This window comes from Bicyclus anynana, chromosome 2, assembly GCF_947172395.1.
Source record: "Bicyclus anynana chromosome 2, ilBicAnyn1.1, whole genome shotgun sequence".
NCBI classification, from domain to species: Eukaryota; Metazoa; Arthropoda; class Insecta; order Lepidoptera; family Nymphalidae; genus Bicyclus; species Bicyclus anynana.
The window spans coordinates 18,250,328-18,268,951 of record NC_069084.1 but is presented as its reverse complement, the minus strand read 5'-3'; the positions used below and the strand labels follow the sequence as shown (position 1 = coordinate 18,268,951).

The window sequence follows — 18,624 nt, the reverse complement described above, 5'->3', positions numbered from 1 at the left end:
ATAACAATTTGTCGGTGCATTAGATTACTGAAAAGTAGGTGGATATCGACTTAACTTGGTAAGTGAATTTAAAAGTTACCGGTTATTATTTTCACCCAGTTTGTTTTTATTATTGACACGTAGTTATGTAAGTAATAATGTTGATAGTTAAACTGGTACCGTGCAATGCTACTGCGTTTTATCGACTTGCAGTGAACTATGCAGGTGAATGACCTCCACGAAGTTATATTTCGTTTAAATTGATATTTTCCGCCTAATGATTGCATGTTCGTGGATTTTCATGTGGAGGTTATATTGCATTAAACTTATTCCGCTGAGATGACACACACGAGAATTTATTATTACATAGCTTTTATATAATATATATATGCATGCCTTCAACTATGTAAATTTTTTTTCTTCATACCTACTACAGCAGAGCCAAAAGATAGGTTTATGATTTTTGGTTTTTGTACCTTAAGTATATACACACTGGGACATCAAAATACTTTAATAAATTTATTTGTTACTAAGTATAACCAAAGGATATGAATAAACTAAACCAAGCAAAAATACCTCTACCTTCATATTCTTTCCTGGGCCTTTTCCGCACTTGGCCACTAAAGGTTGGCCGTTGTATGTCGGCCCATTTGGTGCTGGTCCCCACTGGAGTCACTCCATCCCCATCTCATACCCCATCTCTATAGTGATTATAGCCGGCTGATAATAGCCGGTTATAATCACTATAGAGACAGAGTTTAGACGTACCATGCTAGTCCAATGCACATTGGCAGGCTTAGGTTAATATTTAGTAGAACCTATCTATGGGGAAAAATCTGGATTGCGGGCCCACAATTACATTTCACAGTCTGCATTTAGTCTGTTAGTTGTTAGTAGAATAAATTGGATCCTATATTATCTGTAACATGGTGAGGGCATTTTTCTTAGTCAATCTATTAAAATGTTAATGATAGGTAGGGACTGAGGACTTAACATTCTCACAGAGGTACAGGTGTGTAACACTGGGCTGTAACCAACTTCCCTACTCTGGGCTGATAACTTTTACTGAATATTAAAAAGTGAGCAAAGCTCAATAACTGACCTAGAAATCTAACCCAAACTTTTTATGTTATTAATTTGTTGTGTTCTAGTTAGGAGAATGTCTCAGTCACCAGTAAGCATAAAGTTCAAATGGGGCCTGAGTGCCTCAGATCCGGATCAGAAGCCTGTCCTGTTTGTGGGTCAGGCGGCCCACCTCAACGCCCTGACCTGGCAGGACGTCCGGTGCAAACTTGAGCCCAGAGTTTCTGAAGAGGTAACCATTTTAATATAAAATTATTTTTTCTTCATTGACAACGCATATGCTCACTGTTGAACATTAGTCTCCTCACAGTATGAGGGCTTAGGTTTGGTTAATAATCCACCACAACAGCCCAGTACAAATTGGCAGACTTCACACACATAGAGAATTAAGCAATTTCTCAAGTGTGTCAGTTTCCTCACAATGTTTTTCCTTAATTGTTTGAGACACATGATATTTAATTTCTTAAAATGCACATAACAGATTCGAACTTACGCCGTCAGAAATTAAGGCAGAGGTCATGTCCACTGGATATCTTGTTTGCCTTATATAATTTATTTATGTATTTATTAATTGATATACCAACAATGACAACAAGAAACATTAATAATATAATGATTGTTTAAAGTGAAATTGATAGTGAGAGTCTAAAAAAAAGAAAGGATCTATATTGAACTTTTTTGTTCAATACTGTGGAATTGCAATTACCCAGTTCACAGTCATACGGGCTAATTCAGTGGGAGGATGGACCCGGTACTTGCTCTTTGGGTGTTCCTGGGCCGTCTTCTTGACTCCCTACAAATTTTTTATTCTTTTTTCCTTGTCCCTGTTATCGATTCAATACTGTGAAATGTCTATTGTAATATTGTGTGCTCAGGCATGGCGGCGCGGCATCACTGTGGCATCGCCGGGCGAACTGTGCGAGCTGTGGCCGCGCGCCGCCGCGCTGGGCGTGCTGCCCCCGCGCCGCTCGCGTCACGCCGCCCCCGCGCGCTCGCACGCGCTCTCCAAGCTCGTGCGCTCCGGTGTACGCTCATCCAGTGAAGAGTTTGTTGTGGTAAGTCTTCCATACCTCACAAAGTAGAGACTAACAATGCCAGCTAACTTACATCAGTGACTATCAGTTTTGTAGGAGATTAAGCAAAAGTTGAATACTTATCTGAATTGTTTTGTATTTTTTTTTGCAGTTGTTGCATTCTTTGTATTCAGTGACAGAAACAGATTCTATAGCTTGGCAATTACGTTCATAACACTCCCGATGGTCCGCGCAGGCCGGGGGGCGTGTTGTGAAGAATGTAAAACCCACGACTGATGCACTTCACTTCCCTGTCGCCCACATATCATGGGAGTGTCATCAACAAACTTGCCAGACTATAGATGACGTTTTAATGAAGGAGGCTTCATTAAAACGTCATCTGTAGTTGTAATAATATTATTTTTTATTTTATCTGTAGACTATTCACCAGCCTGACTCTTCACTTGCACAGTGTGAATTTGTAGAGATGTTAGGTTAATATAATCTAGATATAACTGGTGATTTCAATGATAATAAAGGTTTCCTTTCATTGTAGCTGGTGTGCCGCAAGCGTGACGTGCTCGCGAGTGCCGTGGCCATAGCGCGCGCCGTGCCGCTGTACAGCGCGCGCTCGGGACCCGGCCCGCTGCCCGCCAGCCTCTCTCCGCCCGCCCCGCCCCCCGGCGCGCGCAGCACGCTCACTGTGGAGATACACCTCTCACAGGACGGTCAGTACTGTACTCGGGGCCCTATCACTAGTCACTAAACACTAACTCAAATGGTCATCTAACTAACGACGAGTACCTGGTTGCCTCGACGTTTACGTGATGGTGAGCTTGAGACATTTTTTTAATCATGTTGTCGACGTTCTCGATTTTAAGGTTGTGGTAAATAACATCTTTATTTGACATCAAAAGTTGTAACATGAACCAAACCTTCCAGAGGGCGACTCGGAGGAGGAGGGCCTGGGCCCGCTGGAGCCCGAGCTGCTGGAGAGCACGCTGTCCACGGAGGAGCTGAGCACGCTGCAGGACGTGGCGGACGCGACGCGGCTCGCGGCGCGCATCACCGACACGCCCGCCAACGTCATGGACGTGGACGCGTTCATCGAGGTATGACGTCACATCACACGGAGGAGCTGAGCACGCTGCAGGACGTGGCGGACGCGACGCGGCTCGCGGCGCGCATCACCGACACGCCCGCCAACGTCATGGACGTGGACGCGTTCATCGAGGTATGACGTCACATCACACGGGGGAGCTGAGCACGCTGCAGGACGTGGCGGACGCGACGCGGCTCGCGGCGCGCATCACCGACACGCCCGCCAACGTCATGGACGTGGACGCGTTCATCGAGGTATGACGTCACATCACACGGAGGAGCTGAGCACGCTGCAGGACGTGGCGGACGCGACGCGGCTCGCGGCGCGCATCACCGACACGCCCGCCAACGTCATGGACGTGGACGCGTTCATCGAGGTATGACGTCACATCACACGGAGGAGCTGAGCACGCTGCAGGACGTGGCGGACGCGACGCGGCTCGCGGCGCGCATCACCGACACGCCCGCCAACGTCATGGACGTGGACGCGTTCATCGAGGTATGACGTCACATCACACGGAGGAGCTGAGCACGCTGCAGGACGTGGCGGACGCGACGCGGCTCGCGGCGCGCATCACCGACACGCCCGCCAACGTCATGGACGTGGACGCGTTCATCGAGGTATGACGTCACATCACACGGAGGAGCTGAGCACGCTGCAGGACGTGGCAAACGCGACGCGGCTCGCGGCGCGCATCACCGACACGCCCGCCAACGTCATGGACGTGGACGCGTTCATCGAGGTATGACGTCACATCACACGGAGGAGCTGAGCACGTGGCAGACGCGACGCGGCTCGCGGCGCGCATCACCGACACGCCCGCCAACGTCATGGACGTGGACGCGTTCATCGAGGTATGACGTCACATCACACGGAGGAGCTGAGCACGCTGCAGGACGTGGCGGACGCGACGCGGCTCGCGGCGCGCATCACCGACACGCCCGCCAACGTCATGGACGTGGACGCGTTCATCGAGGTATGACGTCACATCACACGGAGGAGCTGAGCACGCTGCAGGACGTGGCGGACGCGACGCGGCTCGCGGCGCGCATCACCGACACGCCCGCCAACGTCATGGACGTGGACGCGTTCATCGAGGTATGACGTCACATCACACGGAGGAGCTGAGCACGCTGCAGGACGTGGCGGACGCGACGCGGCTCGCGGCGCGCATCACCGACACGCCCGCCAACGTCATGGACGTGGACGCGTTCATCGAGGTATGACGTCACATCACACGGAGGAGCTGAGCACGCTGCAGGACGTGGCGGACGCGACGCGGCTCGCGGCGCGCATCACCGACACGCCCGCCAACGTCATGGACGTGGACGCGTTCATCGAGGTATGACGTCACATCACACGGAGGAGCTGAGCACGCTGCAGGACGTGGCGGACGCGACGCGGCTCGCGGCGCGCATCACCGACACGCCCGCCAACGTCATGGACGTGGACGCGTTCATCGAGGTATGACGTAAATCTCAGGAACTACTGGTCCGATTTGGAAAATTCTTACAGTGTTAGGTAGCCCATTTATCGAGGAAGGCTTTAGGCTATTGAAAAGAAAATACTAAAGACCAACACATTACATATTTTATTTCCTTATTTTACCTTACTATGTTAACCCATTCCTAAACTCATCATTAATCTTAACCATTCTACCCTAATCAAAATAATAAATTGAACAATAGCTCACCAATTCAAACCTCTGTGCTGATTACGTTCGTAACAGAAACTACGTTAAATAACATGTATTTGATTTACACAACAGCCAAACTTCGACCAAAAATACATCAGGAGTCCGAGATAGTAAAAAGCCCCCAAGACCACACACGGGTCCCTTTTATAGATTTTTGAATATTAATAATAATAAAGGTGAATAAATCTCTATTTGGATTTCCGTTTAGAATAATTACAATTTATTTTTAATTTTTAAGCAGGCAAGTATGACACTATATTTTATCCCTGTATTATTGCGGGATCGGGAAGCACGCGGGTGAAACCGCGCCGCGTCTACTAGTCTTATATAAATTATTTTGTTATCCAGGAAGCATGCAAAGTAGCAAAGGAGCTGGACATAGCGGAGCCCACGATCATCCGCGGCGAGGAGCTGAAGGAGCGCGGCATGGGCGGCATCTACGGCGTGGGCAGGGCGTCGGTGAAGCCGCCCGCCCTTGTCGCTCTCTCGTACAGCGCCGCGGGTGCGACGGAGACGGTCGCGTGGGTCGGCAAGGGTATCGTCTACGACACCGGCGGCCTCAGTATCAAGGCACGGGTAAGATGATACTAACATCATCTGACACTGTTGTTATATTTATTTGTGTTATAGTACCGATAATAATAATCGTTTGCTTTATTTGGATCAACTTAACCTTTACAGCCTTTCTTGATGGGTATGGTTTACCAACAAACAAATTAAAAATCTATACTAATATTATAAAGCTGAAGAATTTGTTTGTTTGTTTGATTGAACGCGCTAATCTCAGGAACTACTGGTCCGATTTGAAAAATTCTTTCAGTGTTAGATAGCCCATTTATCGAGGAAGGCTATAGGCTATATATTATCCCCATATTCCTACGGGAACAGGAACAACGTGGGTGAAACCGCGCGGCGTCAGCTAGTGAGGTTATAAATCACTAGTCATTCCACACCTAATAATAATAATTATTTTAAAACAAAGATAAAACTAACAACCACAAACCCCCAGTAAAGTACCAATAAGGTTGAAGTAAAATTACAATCTAGACTACTTATGCGACTGATTAATTAAACTTGTAATATATTATTGTCATATTAAGATTTAGTCCAATAAAACTAAATCTTTAGCTCACTAAGATGTCACTTTTAGTGAAGGAATAACATCGCAAGATGGTTGAAACTGGTATACCTGAGAATTTGCTTAATTTGCTATGTGTGTGAAGTCTGCTTATCTGCATTGGGTCAGCGTGGTGGACTATTAGTCTAACCCAGAATGAGGGATTCTGAGAGGAGACTCGTGCTTAACAGTGAGTCCAGAATGGGTTGTTAGTGATGTGATGTGTTTAATTGTATGTCTGCATCACAGAGCGTGATAGCCCAGTGGATATGACCTCTGCCTCAGATTCCAGAGGGTGTGGGTTCGAATCCGTTCCAGGGCATGCACCTCCAATTTTTCAGTTGTGTGCATTTTAAGAAATTTAAGAAATATCACGTGTCTCAATCAGTGAAGGAAAACAATGTAGTAATAAATATATTTTCTTTCTTTCTTTCTTTCTTTCGTGAGGAAACCTGCTTACCAGGGAATTATCTTAATTCTCTGTGTGTGTGAAGTCTGCCAATCCACATTGGGCCAGCGTGATGGACTATTGGCCTTACCCGTCTCATTCTGAGAGGAGACTCGAGCTCAGCAGTGAGCCGAATGTTTTCGGGTTTTCGAAATTCGGGTTGATGACGACGATCACTGAGCTGAGTCCTAACATGTACAGGCCTCCATGGTGGGCATGAAGGGCGACTGCGGCGGCGCGGCGGCCGTGCTGGCGGCCTTCGGCGCGCTGGTGAAGGCCAAGCCCTCCATCAACCTGCACGCCGTGCTGTGTCTGGCTGAGAACTCTGTGGGGCCGCACTCCACCAGGTAACTGTGTGCAGACATGGTGTACTGTGTTGTGTCGAGCTTAAAAGTCTGTTGTTCTGGCCTTAATCTATTTATTTAGACAGGCCAACAAAATTTATGCACACAAAATAATTTACAAAATAGATATACTGGAAATACAGATTTAAAAATGAAACATCAATAACTGGCTTGTACAATAGACAAAGAAATACCTAGGATATAAGCGGAAAAAAAAACACACTATAAAACAATATAAACTACAATTAACACAAAAAATAAATAAATAAAGAAAGCAAAAATGAACAAAGAAGAAAGAGCTAATTAATTTGAGCCACTTTGATGTTTCTGGATCCCTTAATGGCTAAACTTACTTCAGAACCTTAGCAATCTTTACTATGACGAAACTTATTTGAAACTTAAAACTTAAGATAGTGTAAAGTAACAGATTCAATTTCGTTTTACAGACCCGACGACATCCACCAACTGTACTCGGGGCGTACTGTCGAAATTAACAATACAGATGCTGAAGGTAGAATATTATTAATTTCAAGTAAAGTATACTAACAAAGTATAGTCTTTTTCATGAAAGAAGTCCCTCAGACGCGCCGCAAATGTCTTAATGGCGCTCATTGTCATTTGGTAATGGCGGTCTTATTATCATTTGTGTAAGGCACTGTCAATTTTAGTTCAGGTCTTAGCCGCAGGACTTCTTTCATGAAAAGGTAGCATTTCATTCATTCAATTCATTCAACCAACTTTGAACTGGTCAATTTGCCATCTAATTTAATGCTATATCATCATCATCAAACAGTTTATGGTGTAACCAGCTGTTTATTTTACTGTTGCTTAATTAATAGTTATACAACTTAACAGTCACAATGTCCTACAAATTGCGTGGTACGTTACCTCGTTTCGATGCTCGGAAATTTTTATTACCTGGTAACACAACACAGTTGGCTAATTTTCCTAAATAAAAAAGTTGAGCGTTTCATCAAGATGAAGTTACTCACGGAAAATTAACTTGACAGTAATCAATTGTAAAAATGTTCTACAGATCCTGGGCTATACAGCTCCGGAATTACAAATAACATTATGTGCAGGTCGTTTGGTGCTAAGTGACGGCGTCGTGTTCGCTCAGCGGGACCTAAAGGCGGACACCATCGTGGACGTCGCCACACTCACCGGTGCACAGGTGAGGACATTATTGATACTATTAGATAAGTGATACTCTTTCAGTATCAGTGTTTTGTCACATTATTTGACTGCCTTTGAAGTAATAATAAACCACATAGACATGATGCAAGCGGTGTGCTGGCACACAGCTTAACTTATGAGAGAATTTATTCCAAATGTTTATTAAGGTCTGATTTAAAACGCATTATAAAATATCTGTTAAAAATTGCCAATGTTGTTGTCAAGAAGGCCATCTACAATAAACATGCTTAAAACTTTTTTACTATAAAACTCCGTTCCTAAGTTTTTTACGTAGATATTTTGTGACGTGATAGATAGCAGCAACAGTGATTGTACCATTATTTTGTGGTAGAGGAAACACCTCGAACAGGACTTGTGACCTTGGAAGAGTAAGTTTCAGAATGCTCACTCAACTTCCCTGCCCAACATGTTCTCCATGCCCACACTAAACAATTTATGATCAAAAATTACAACACAAAACATTATTGCACAAAATAACTAACACGCCTGGCAGCGTGACGGTGTCCACGCTGCATAACAAACAACTGAGCTCAAGTCATCAAATACCACCCGTAATTGAGGAACATGCAACACTTTGTCTCTCGGTTGACCTTGATTTATGATTTTCAGGGGACTGCAACAGGCAAATACCACGCGGCGATCATATCCAACTCGGCGCGCCTGGAGCGGCTCTGCGTGAGCTCCGGCCTGGTGTCGGGCGACCTGGCGCACGCGCTGCCGTTCGCGCCGGAGCTGCACTTCTCGGAGTTCAGCAGCGTGGTAGCCGACATGAAGAACAGTGTCGCTGTGAGTGTATACAGTAGTGTCGACGTGAACTCCGGCCTTGTAACTGTATAGGACCAGTTTTAAATGGCCCATTGCAGGCCAGGTCTTACAGGAGGATTTCTAACTTGGCCAACAACAATCCACAAACCAATGATAAGGATCAGGAACAACATTTTGGCTGGTGGGAGGCTTCGGCCGTGGATAGTTACCACCCTACCGGCAAAGACGTACCGCCAAGCGATTTAGCGTACCGGTACGATGCCGTGTAGAAACCGAAAGGGGTGTGGATTTTCGTCCTCCTCCTAACAAGTTAGCCCGCTTCCATCTTAGACTGCATCATCACTTACCATCAGGTGAGATTGCAGTCAAGGGCTAACTTGTAAAGAATAATAAAAAAAAAAAAAAACAGTGTACAATACTCTTCGAAGCATGGTTTCTCAAACCATTGCATTGCCTGATCTATCTATATAGGTTAACAACTGAACCAAAGAGTGACTGAATATAGAAAGAAAGATGTTTATTTTAACACCAGGGCATGTCAACCAAGTAGAATTTTTAATAGTTGGCTCGGCATTGTAAGGAGTGAGCCTAACAGAGTTGTTGAGCCACGTTTGTGTTGTTATCATTACGTTATCGTTGACTTTCAATCATGCGTATTATATTATACAGGATGTTGTGGAGTTTTTCCCATAACTTCAAGGTGTTGAGTTCATTATGTTTTTATAGAATGTAATTTAAATGATTCTTGACTATGCATGTAACATACATCCTTTAACTTTCCTTTCATTTTAAACTATGTAATCATAGTGATAAGACTGTTTCGACGTGACGAGATATTGCAACTGGCACTCCACACTTCACTAGTAAGCTACTTTGTGATATTTATCAATGAATAAGTTTGGCTAGGTCATAATATAAGGATGCGATATTAGGGACACAATTTAAGATCTATTTACAAAAGAAATATATTTTTTACTCTTTTATAACACATGTTCTTTGGACATATATAATTAATTTTCCTTAAAGTTATGAGAAATGCTCCAGAGCACCCTGTTTAATGTTGTTGACGTTTGAACCGTGCATGCAATGCCGTCGTCGTCGCAGGACCGCAACAACGCGCAGTCGTCGTGCGCGGGGCTGTTCATCCTGGCGCACCTCGGGTTCGACTTCCCTGGCGCGTGGCTGCACGTCGACATGGCCGCGCCCGCACACTGCGTACGTACACACTGATTGATATGCTACATGATTAATCATCAATAAACTACACGATAAATCATCCCTTACTAACACTGAAAATCAAATAATTTATTTATACTGAAACATACTTTACCTTTGACACATACATATTTTCTTTTTTAATTTAACCATTCGCTGCCCGCGAGTATTTTATCGAAAAGCCCGACTGCGTTGTAGAAGCCGACAGTCAGGGAATGCGGTTTTAATCCACCGTTGTGAGCCATTTAAAAAATCTTTATATTCCTCTATCGCGCAGAGCATGATACTGTGCTCGCCTATTGCCCTTAGTTTACTTTATATTTTTTTACATGTCACGTAACGTATACGATGGGCGACCGGTCGTCCATTTAGGAGTCAAATGGTTAAATTAAAACATACCTTATTTTATGAAAATTGTTAGATTGTCAGTCTGCCATAATACATACCTACCATAGGTAAGTATGGTATTTGGAGTTTGGACAACTGAAGAACCTTAAAACCTGCTAACAAAGCCACCACGGTTCAAATTCCACAATCATGTATTTTTCAAATTTTGTCAAATTATTTGCCAATTGTCAAAAACGTTGTCGTCCATTTCGTGACGTCATAGTGTTACTTAATGTACTAAACATCAAACTAACACACATTGTTATCTAATATTTTTGTCAAACCGTTAGTATAGGATTTGTTAACGTGACATCATGAAACAGTTGAAATATAGACCATCATGGCGTTTTGGCTGGTATTGTCAAAAAAATATAAATTTAATTTTTTTTTCAATCTAGTTGAACGATAATAAACAATTTAAAAGCATTTAAAAAAGAATAGTCAACTAGCCTATTGGCTGCCGTACTTATCTAAAGTAGAGTAGGCATATCTTCAGCAGTTGTATAACAATTCCCGTCAGCACGTGGTGACGGGAATTGTTGTACAACTAGCCGTATAGCCGTGATAGCCCAGTGGATATGACTTCTGCCTCCGATTCCGGAGGGATTCGAATACGGTCGGGGGCATGCACCTCCAACTTTTTCAGTTGTGTGCATTTTAAGAATTTAAATATCACGTGTCTCAAAACGGTGAAGGAAAAACGTGAAGAAACCTGCATACCGGAGAATTTTCATAATTCTCTGCGTGTGTGAAGTCTGCCAATCCGCATTGGGCCAGCGTGGTAGACTATTGGCCAAACCTCTCTTTCTGAGAAGAGACTCGAGCTCAGCATACCGAATATGGGTTGATGATGATGATGACGTGGTGCCGTTGCAGGGCGAGCGCGCGACGGGCTACGGCGTGGCGCTGCTGGCGGTGCTGTTCGGCGCGCACACGCGCAGCCGCCTGCTCGCGGCGCTGTCGCCCAACAAGTGACGACTGCGCCCGCCGCCGTCGCCGCCGTCGCCGCCGTGCCCGACAGGCGGGCTCCAGACCTTCAGTGTTCATTGAACAGTTGAAACGTTCAGAAAGCCTAGTGGCGTAAACGCGAATTTCCAAGGAATTGAAACAGCGCCATCTAGTGACACTGCCATCTACTGCACGACTGTTTCAATTCCATATAAATTTGCGATTACGTCAACGCGATAGTAACAGTACTAAAATATTGGAAACTCCCACTAGGCAGACTGGTATAACATCCGTGTGCAGACAAAACTGACAATCTAATTCGAATATCATTATATCAAATATTATTTTGGTTACCTCTCTGACGCAGACGGTAGTACTGTTTCTCAACAGATAGGTCTCAATTCCCAGCACGGGCCAGTTAATTACTTTTATCATCATCATCATTTTGTAGGGACTTCCAAACATCATCCTGAGCCACCTGCATCCAGCATTAATTACTTTATAGTTTCTCAATTGGCTCAGGTCTGGTATGGTGGTAGACATCGCCCGGGGCTAGTTACCACGTCACCGGCAAAGACGTACCGTCAAAAGAGTTAGCGTTCCGGTATGTTGCCGCGTAGAAGCAGTCCTAAGTATGGCTTCCATCTTAGGCTTAACATCAGATGTCCTATTCACTAATTTGGTCAAAATTAACAACCTACTAAAATAAACATCAAATTAACTTAGAAATGTCATCTACATACTGTATGATATTCACAAAAGATTGTCAGTTGACACCGGATGACATTTGTTACATACAATCTCAATTTTGTATATGTCAAAAGTAACATGCGGCAAAGTTATTGAATTTAGCCTGCTGGTGAGATAGCAATCACAGGATGACTGGTCAATGAAAGAAAAAAAGACATTTTTTAAAAACCGTACAATTAAAACTGAAAGTGTGTAGCCCGCTGTATAGGTAATATGTTTAGCAGTATATTAAAAAAAATCAAAATATTAAGTAACAAAATAGTAAGTTAGTAGTAAGTCGTTTAATATAATATTAAAATTGCCTCATTTTAACTAAAATAAGTTAAATTAATAACACTAAAAAGCACATTTTCACAAATAAATAATACACTAATACCATATAACATCAACTGAGAGTATCGTACCAAGATAATAGTGTGTTCAACTTAATATTAATAAAAATTAAAGTCATTTCTTTTCTCGAAAATGTTATTTTTATAGCTTTTTTTTTCAATTAAAGTATGTAAACTTAGGACGCCATATGCATTACAACAGTATTAAATTCGATTCCCGCTGAACCAAAGTTTATATTTTTGAAAGGAAAAATTAAGAAAAATTACTAGACAGACATATACGTAATTATATTTGACATTTTTGACAAATGTAACTTACCACACATGAATGCCAATTTTGTGTTATTTAACACATGGAACAAATTAAAACTGTCCTGATGTCATGTCGTGTTTTATGCAGTAAACAATTTTAAACAGAAAGTTAATGTATGTCTTGATTTAATTTTTTTAATGTATATTTTTTTTTGTGCGTTTTCCTCCTTACCATCTGATATGAACTTACTGTATAAATTTTCTTATGAAATTATGTTGAAAATTTTAACATGAATTTTAACTGGATATTAGTTAAATTTTAACTTAAATATAACTACAATTCAGTTGTCTTAGAATTAATTAAGGATACACTTTTTTAACATTAATGATTTTTATATTAATTTTAATGCATTTTTTATGTGTTTATATTTATTATACTTACATCTTATCTAATAACAAAGTTCATTAACTTTGTATTGTAACCACAAATTACGATATACTGGTCAAAATATATTTTTAACAGCGTTTATCAGACAATAGTAGAATAGTTTACTAAACTAGATGAAGTAATTGAGCATATAAATAATAATAATTGTAGACATAGTCATAATAACACGTGTTCATTAAATCATAATTATTATAAAAGGTGCTTAAGGAGCCATTATGTCACACTAATTGCCAGTGAAGGAACTTGGTTCAATCAAAATTTTAGAATGGCACATGTGTATAAATACATACATTCAATATAATTTCGCCATTTATATGATTGCACAATTCAAATTGAATGTGTCTGAATTAATGATGAAAAGAAGATGTCTTCAGTTCAATCAATGCCTTTGAATACAACCCCTAGACATACAATTGTATTGTGCAATTATTTATTTCGCGTAAAATAATATATAGTGTAAAGACGCCTTAATGTAAAAGACTAATGAAAACATAGATGTGACGTAATAAATAATAATATTTGGCTCCCTTCACTGTTGTATTGTATTAACGTAGTTCTTATATTGCATGATAATAGAAGCTCTAAAGAAATCAACCATTACCACTTAGTGCATTTAAAATAAGCAATAAACTGTAAATCAGTGGATTAATAAAAATTATGATAACACAAAAGTGTTTTTTTTTATTTTAAATATTTTTATTGCATTTCTTAAAACCGTTTCCGTTTCGTTATTGATGAAAAATAAGTTTTGTGTTTAATATGATCAGAGGATGATATGGGTTTAAAAAAAACAAAAACATTGTTTGGTTAATTTTTATTACCTGTTTTCAATAATTATGTAGGGTGATATAATACTAGTCAATGTATAAGTATAAAAGCAAGTAAAATCCGAATGCTTGTATACAAATGTGGACAAAAAATAAATGCACTTTTGCGCCTTACACATGGCAACATCGCAATTAATAAGGTATTCTCATTCTAAATATGAATATTGCACCCTGCCACTAAAACTAATCTTTAATAATTTAAAAAAAAAATCAGTCCATGAATGTAATCTTACAATCAATAAAAATAATAAATATATATCTTCATAGTAAAAAAAAACAATTTAGTTGCTGACTGATAAGAAATAAAAAAGTATTTATACTGGAAACAAGGTTACTACTCTACAAAAAATGTTATATTATTTTAAGGGCAAGATGCAGCAGTAAAAAATAGCAAAGACTAAGATTTTCAGTCAGATTACTGCCAAGAAATATTAAATACAAATATATTGTCACACAATATATTAATACAAAATATAAATCGAAGTTTCAATTTATACGATATAAATATAAAACATTACAAAATTTTTTTAATCATTTACGATTACTTTAGTCTACTAAAAATTTTTTGAATATGCCACTTTTGACCTGAATATGAAAATACCTTGCACACAAAATATATCTTAACAAAGCAATAGGTACATCTTACAAAAATTTTCTCGCTATTTGCGTTTTTTGTCACAATTGTATCATGGAATTGGCATTTAATACAATCTTTACGAAAACTGGAACATGAAAATGACACAAATCCTCATGGAAGGACAAAATATATCTTTTTAAGATTTTTTTTATGTAGGTATTTTGTTCGAGATAATATTATCTCGGCGAGAAGTTATGATTTACCTACAACAAGAGAACTCATTGATTACCAAAGTGAAATATTGCTTTGTTAAAAACGTATATTTGGGAAGGCCCTCATCTTTCTATTCAATTCATAAATCTCTGATTCCAGTTCCGTAATTGGCTCCGCCTGCCCTGTTTAGGGCGTCTTTGAATTGATCAATATCTATTTCAGACTGGCTCTCCAATTGAAGCTCCACTGCGAAATTCTGGAATAAGAAAAATTATTACATATTAAATTAAAATATAATAGACTAGAGTTTGGCTAATGAAAGTAGAAACTGAAATCGCCCGCTAAATAAAAAAATCATTTAAAACAAATTAAAAAACATGCGTTTTCATAATTTGTTTAAATTATTTTTTTTAATTTGGCGGGCGATTTCTGATTTCAGTCTCTACTTTCTTTAGCCAAACTCGAAACGCAAAGCCCTGTTTCCATAGACCATTAAAAAAACAAATTGAGGTTTATTTTTCAAAACGGTGTAGAGAGGCGGCACTTTACGTTAGGGCTTTAGCGTGAAATGAAACGTTGAATTTTATGCAAACCAATGGGATTTTTTTCCTATTTGACATTGACAATGACATAAACATATCCAATTTCAGTTGACCGCCGTTCGCGAGTTTATTTTTTGATGTTTTTGTTTATTTTAAAAATATGGAAGAAATTTATGCAAAAGTGCCATGTAGAGAGAACCAGTTGAATAGTCTGTTAGATCTTTTGGGCGAAGGCGATGAACCGCTGCCGGTGTCAGTATTTATCAGCGGAAATATGGCTACCGGTAAAAGTTTGTGTGTAAACACAATACTAGAACATTTACGCTTCAAACACGTTAATATAGACTGTATAGAGTGTTATACGCCAAAAATTATGTACGAGGCTATTCTCTCCGGTCTTCACGATGACCAAGTGGATATGAAATGCGATTCTTTGTGGGAATTAATGAACAACCTAAACGCTTACAGCACTCAACAGTATAGCTATGAGCCTATCGTTCTCGTGTTCGATAGAGCAGAAAGATTTCGTGCAATGGATCAAAATATAATGTGCACGTTTATAAGACTGCGCGAATTCTGCAACCTAAACATTTGCACTTTGTTCGTCACCCATCTGATATACGATAGCTTTCATTTCAAAATGGGCGTCCGAGAGCCTATTAAAATTTATTTCCCAAACTATAACAAAGAAGAACTGTTCAAAATAATATTTATACACCAGAAAGCGTTCGTGCGTCACTTGACGAACAATCACGAAGTTGATTGCGGAATAAAAGAAGATCTCGAGCGGCCAGAGTTGTTTGCAAACTTTCTTAATGCATTCTTGAGCGTGTTCTACCGACCGTGTCGGGATCTAATCGAATTACAGCACATGGCGAGAGTAAACTTCGTTAAGTATTGTGAACCAATCATCAAGAACGAAATTAAATACAATGACCTATCCAAGCTGTGGCGTCACATAGCACCCATACTGAAAACGAGTTTAGAGTTACTCTACCTAAGAATTAACACATCAAAATCCACTGCCCAGTCCCCTGCCAAAGAAAATCATGAGTGGATTGAGCCACAGAGCTACAATTTTGAGAATACATTAAAAGAAGAGTTATTGTCCACAAAGACGTTTGCTCAAAGTTTTGAACTACCATACTATGCAAAGTTCCTTCTGATCGCTGCTTATCTAGCCAGTTACAACCCACCTAAAGAAGATAAACGGTTATTCATGAAAAATCATGGAAAACAACGAAAAAGGTTGCAGCAAGTCAAAGCAAAGGCTAAAATTAGTGAAAAACTAAATACACAGCTCGGCCCTAAAATATTTACACTGGATAGATTGCTGGCAATCTTTTATGCTATACTAGAAGAGAAAATTGGATTAACAAGTAATTTATTGGCTCAAATAGCGACTCTGGTAGAATTAAAGTTAATTGCCGGCAGCAAGGAAATTGATTTAGATGCATCTAAATATAAGTGTATAGTTGGTTATGATTTTATTTCAGCTGTCGCTCAAACTGTTGGTTTTAATGTTAGGAAATATTTATATGATTTCATGTAGAGATTTCTTTAAGTTCTTACTAACTATAATGTATTTATTAAACATTTTAACTTATTGTGTTGGGTTTTTATTTAATAGCAAATTGTAAATCAGAAAACTGACAATAGCAGTATCAGACTGAGTGGTAAAGATAAAGCCATATCCCTGACAAGTTTCTACAAAGCAACTATCATCATAGATCTTGGCAGTCTGTCTTGATGCACAGTGAGCAATTACAACCTATGAAGGCAATTAGCCATAAAGTGTTACTGAAGTAGCACTATTTTTCATTTGGGTAGTGAGAAAATAAAGCCTATTTGTGCCCCTAGTAAATAAATTGCTTAGGTGCTCAAATGACCTGCAGCAGGAGGGTTGAATTTTTTTTATAAATTTTTAATACTGTTTTGTATGACATTTTGTATTTTATTAACATTGTTAAAAAAGGTCAAATCTTATATATAAAATTCTCGTGTCAATGGCTTGACCGATTCTTATGGATTTTTATATGTATATTTGGTAGGTCTGAAAATCGGCTTACTTCTATTTTTCAAACACCAAAACCCTAGGGGTAGGGTAGGGTGGGGAGTAGAATAGGATAGGGGTAAGGAATAAATCAAAGTGAAGCTTGACAGGGTCCACTAGTAAATGTAAGAGTAAAAAATATAATCATATTTAGCATACTATTGTCAGCTCGCCATCCTCACACAGATGACAAGTTCATGAGAACTTTTTTGTAATTAAAATACTTTTGTACATAAAATGAAAAAATGTAGCAAAATATATTTCCCATAGAAATTAGTCATCAATAATATTCAATCAGTTTTATAAAACTAATAGGTATTAACTTATTGACTTTCTTGTATATAATCAATTTTAATAACAAGGTGTGTCCCCAAGCAAAAACCTATTTTTTTATCTGCTTATCTTTATGATAACAAAAAAACTCAAGTTTATTGGTTTATTCTACTTGGAAACTATAGGAGTGTTTACACAACCTATTAATGGTAATGATTAGAAGATAATGATAAAATCAATACTAACGCTATGATAAACAGAGCTTACTTCAATTACTGCCCTTCACCACTATCTGACTCATATCACCACTTCACTATCATATATCTATTTACATAGGCACCAAATGAGTCATTAAGGGCCCTCCTAAATATTTTAATTTCTTAGCTCTTTGCTTTCCATTAGTTAATGAATAGGTATTATCATTATGAATATGTTAATTAAATAATTTATTGAATTTATTTATGATTTTCACGACGACGTGGTGGTTACAACCGGCCGGTACCCGGTTTGTAGATATAAAATACAAATACTGCTGTAATCTGCTGCTAATCATATAATTATTTACTTTTTTTAATGTTTATTATAAAACTATCGGAAGCCGACGACGAAGTAGCGCTTCGTCCGCGTGGAAATCAATGTAAACTTTCAACCCCTATTTCACCACTTGAATTTTAAAAATTCTTGTATCACATTATATTTCGTATTTTTTTATGATTTATGATATTAGTATAGATGAACTTTTTAATGAAGGAATTTCCATACAAACTTTCAACTCCTATTTCACACCCTTCTATTTTTAATTTAACGGTCAAAAATTACCCTATATGTTTAGCTCTAAGGTCCCATTTACCATTACCTACTTATACCAAAATTCATCTTGATCGGTTCAGCCGTTTAGACGTGAAAAGGTAACAGACACACATACTTTCGTATTAGATTTTAACAATGTTTAGTATAAAATACATAACACTATTAAAAAAATATAAAAAAAAATGTATATCTCCCGTTGCACAAAGGTAGGCCCTTATTATTATAATCGCGTTGATAACTACAGAGTGATCTA

At 39.6% G+C, this 18,624-nt stretch overlaps 3 protein-coding genes across 3 annotated transcripts in view; 2 read left to right on the top strand and 1 right to left on the bottom strand.

Moving 5' to 3' along the window:
- The first annotated feature begins 66 nt into the window (after window positions 1-66).
- Window positions 67-13,747, top strand: LOC112053015 (probable aminopeptidase NPEPL1). Its single transcript, XM_024092273.2, has 12 exons — window positions 67-204; window positions 1,131-1,294; window positions 1,938-2,117; window positions 2,632-2,803; window positions 3,018-3,187; window positions 5,222-5,449; window positions 6,640-6,785; window positions 7,229-7,293; window positions 7,865-7,956; window positions 8,589-8,765; window positions 9,849-9,959; window positions 11,223-13,747. The coding sequence occupies exons 1-12, from the start codon at window positions 138-140 to the stop codon at window positions 11,319-11,321; spliced, it is 1,671 nt and encodes a 556-aa protein (XP_023948041.2). The 5' UTR covers window positions 67-137; the 3' UTR covers window positions 11,322-13,747.
- A 128-nt stretch (window positions 13,748-13,875) lies between these two features.
- LOC112053018 (coactosin-like protein) overlaps window positions 13,876-18,624 on the bottom strand; it is a 31,666-nt gene continuing 26,917 nt past the window's right edge. The window contains exon 5 of the mRNA XM_024092276.2: window positions 13,876-14,949. Coding sequence (XP_023948044.1) covers window positions 14,833-14,949 — 117 coding nt within the window. The 3' untranslated portion in view covers window positions 13,876-14,832. The remainder of the gene's footprint in view (window positions 14,950-18,624) is intronic.
- On the top strand, window positions 15,332-16,842 carry LOC112053017 (origin recognition complex subunit 5). Its single transcript, XM_024092275.2, has one exon. The coding sequence runs from the start codon at window positions 15,396-15,398 to the stop codon at window positions 16,785-16,787; it is 1,392 nt and encodes a 463-aa protein (XP_023948043.2). The 5' UTR covers window positions 15,332-15,395; the 3' UTR covers window positions 16,788-16,842.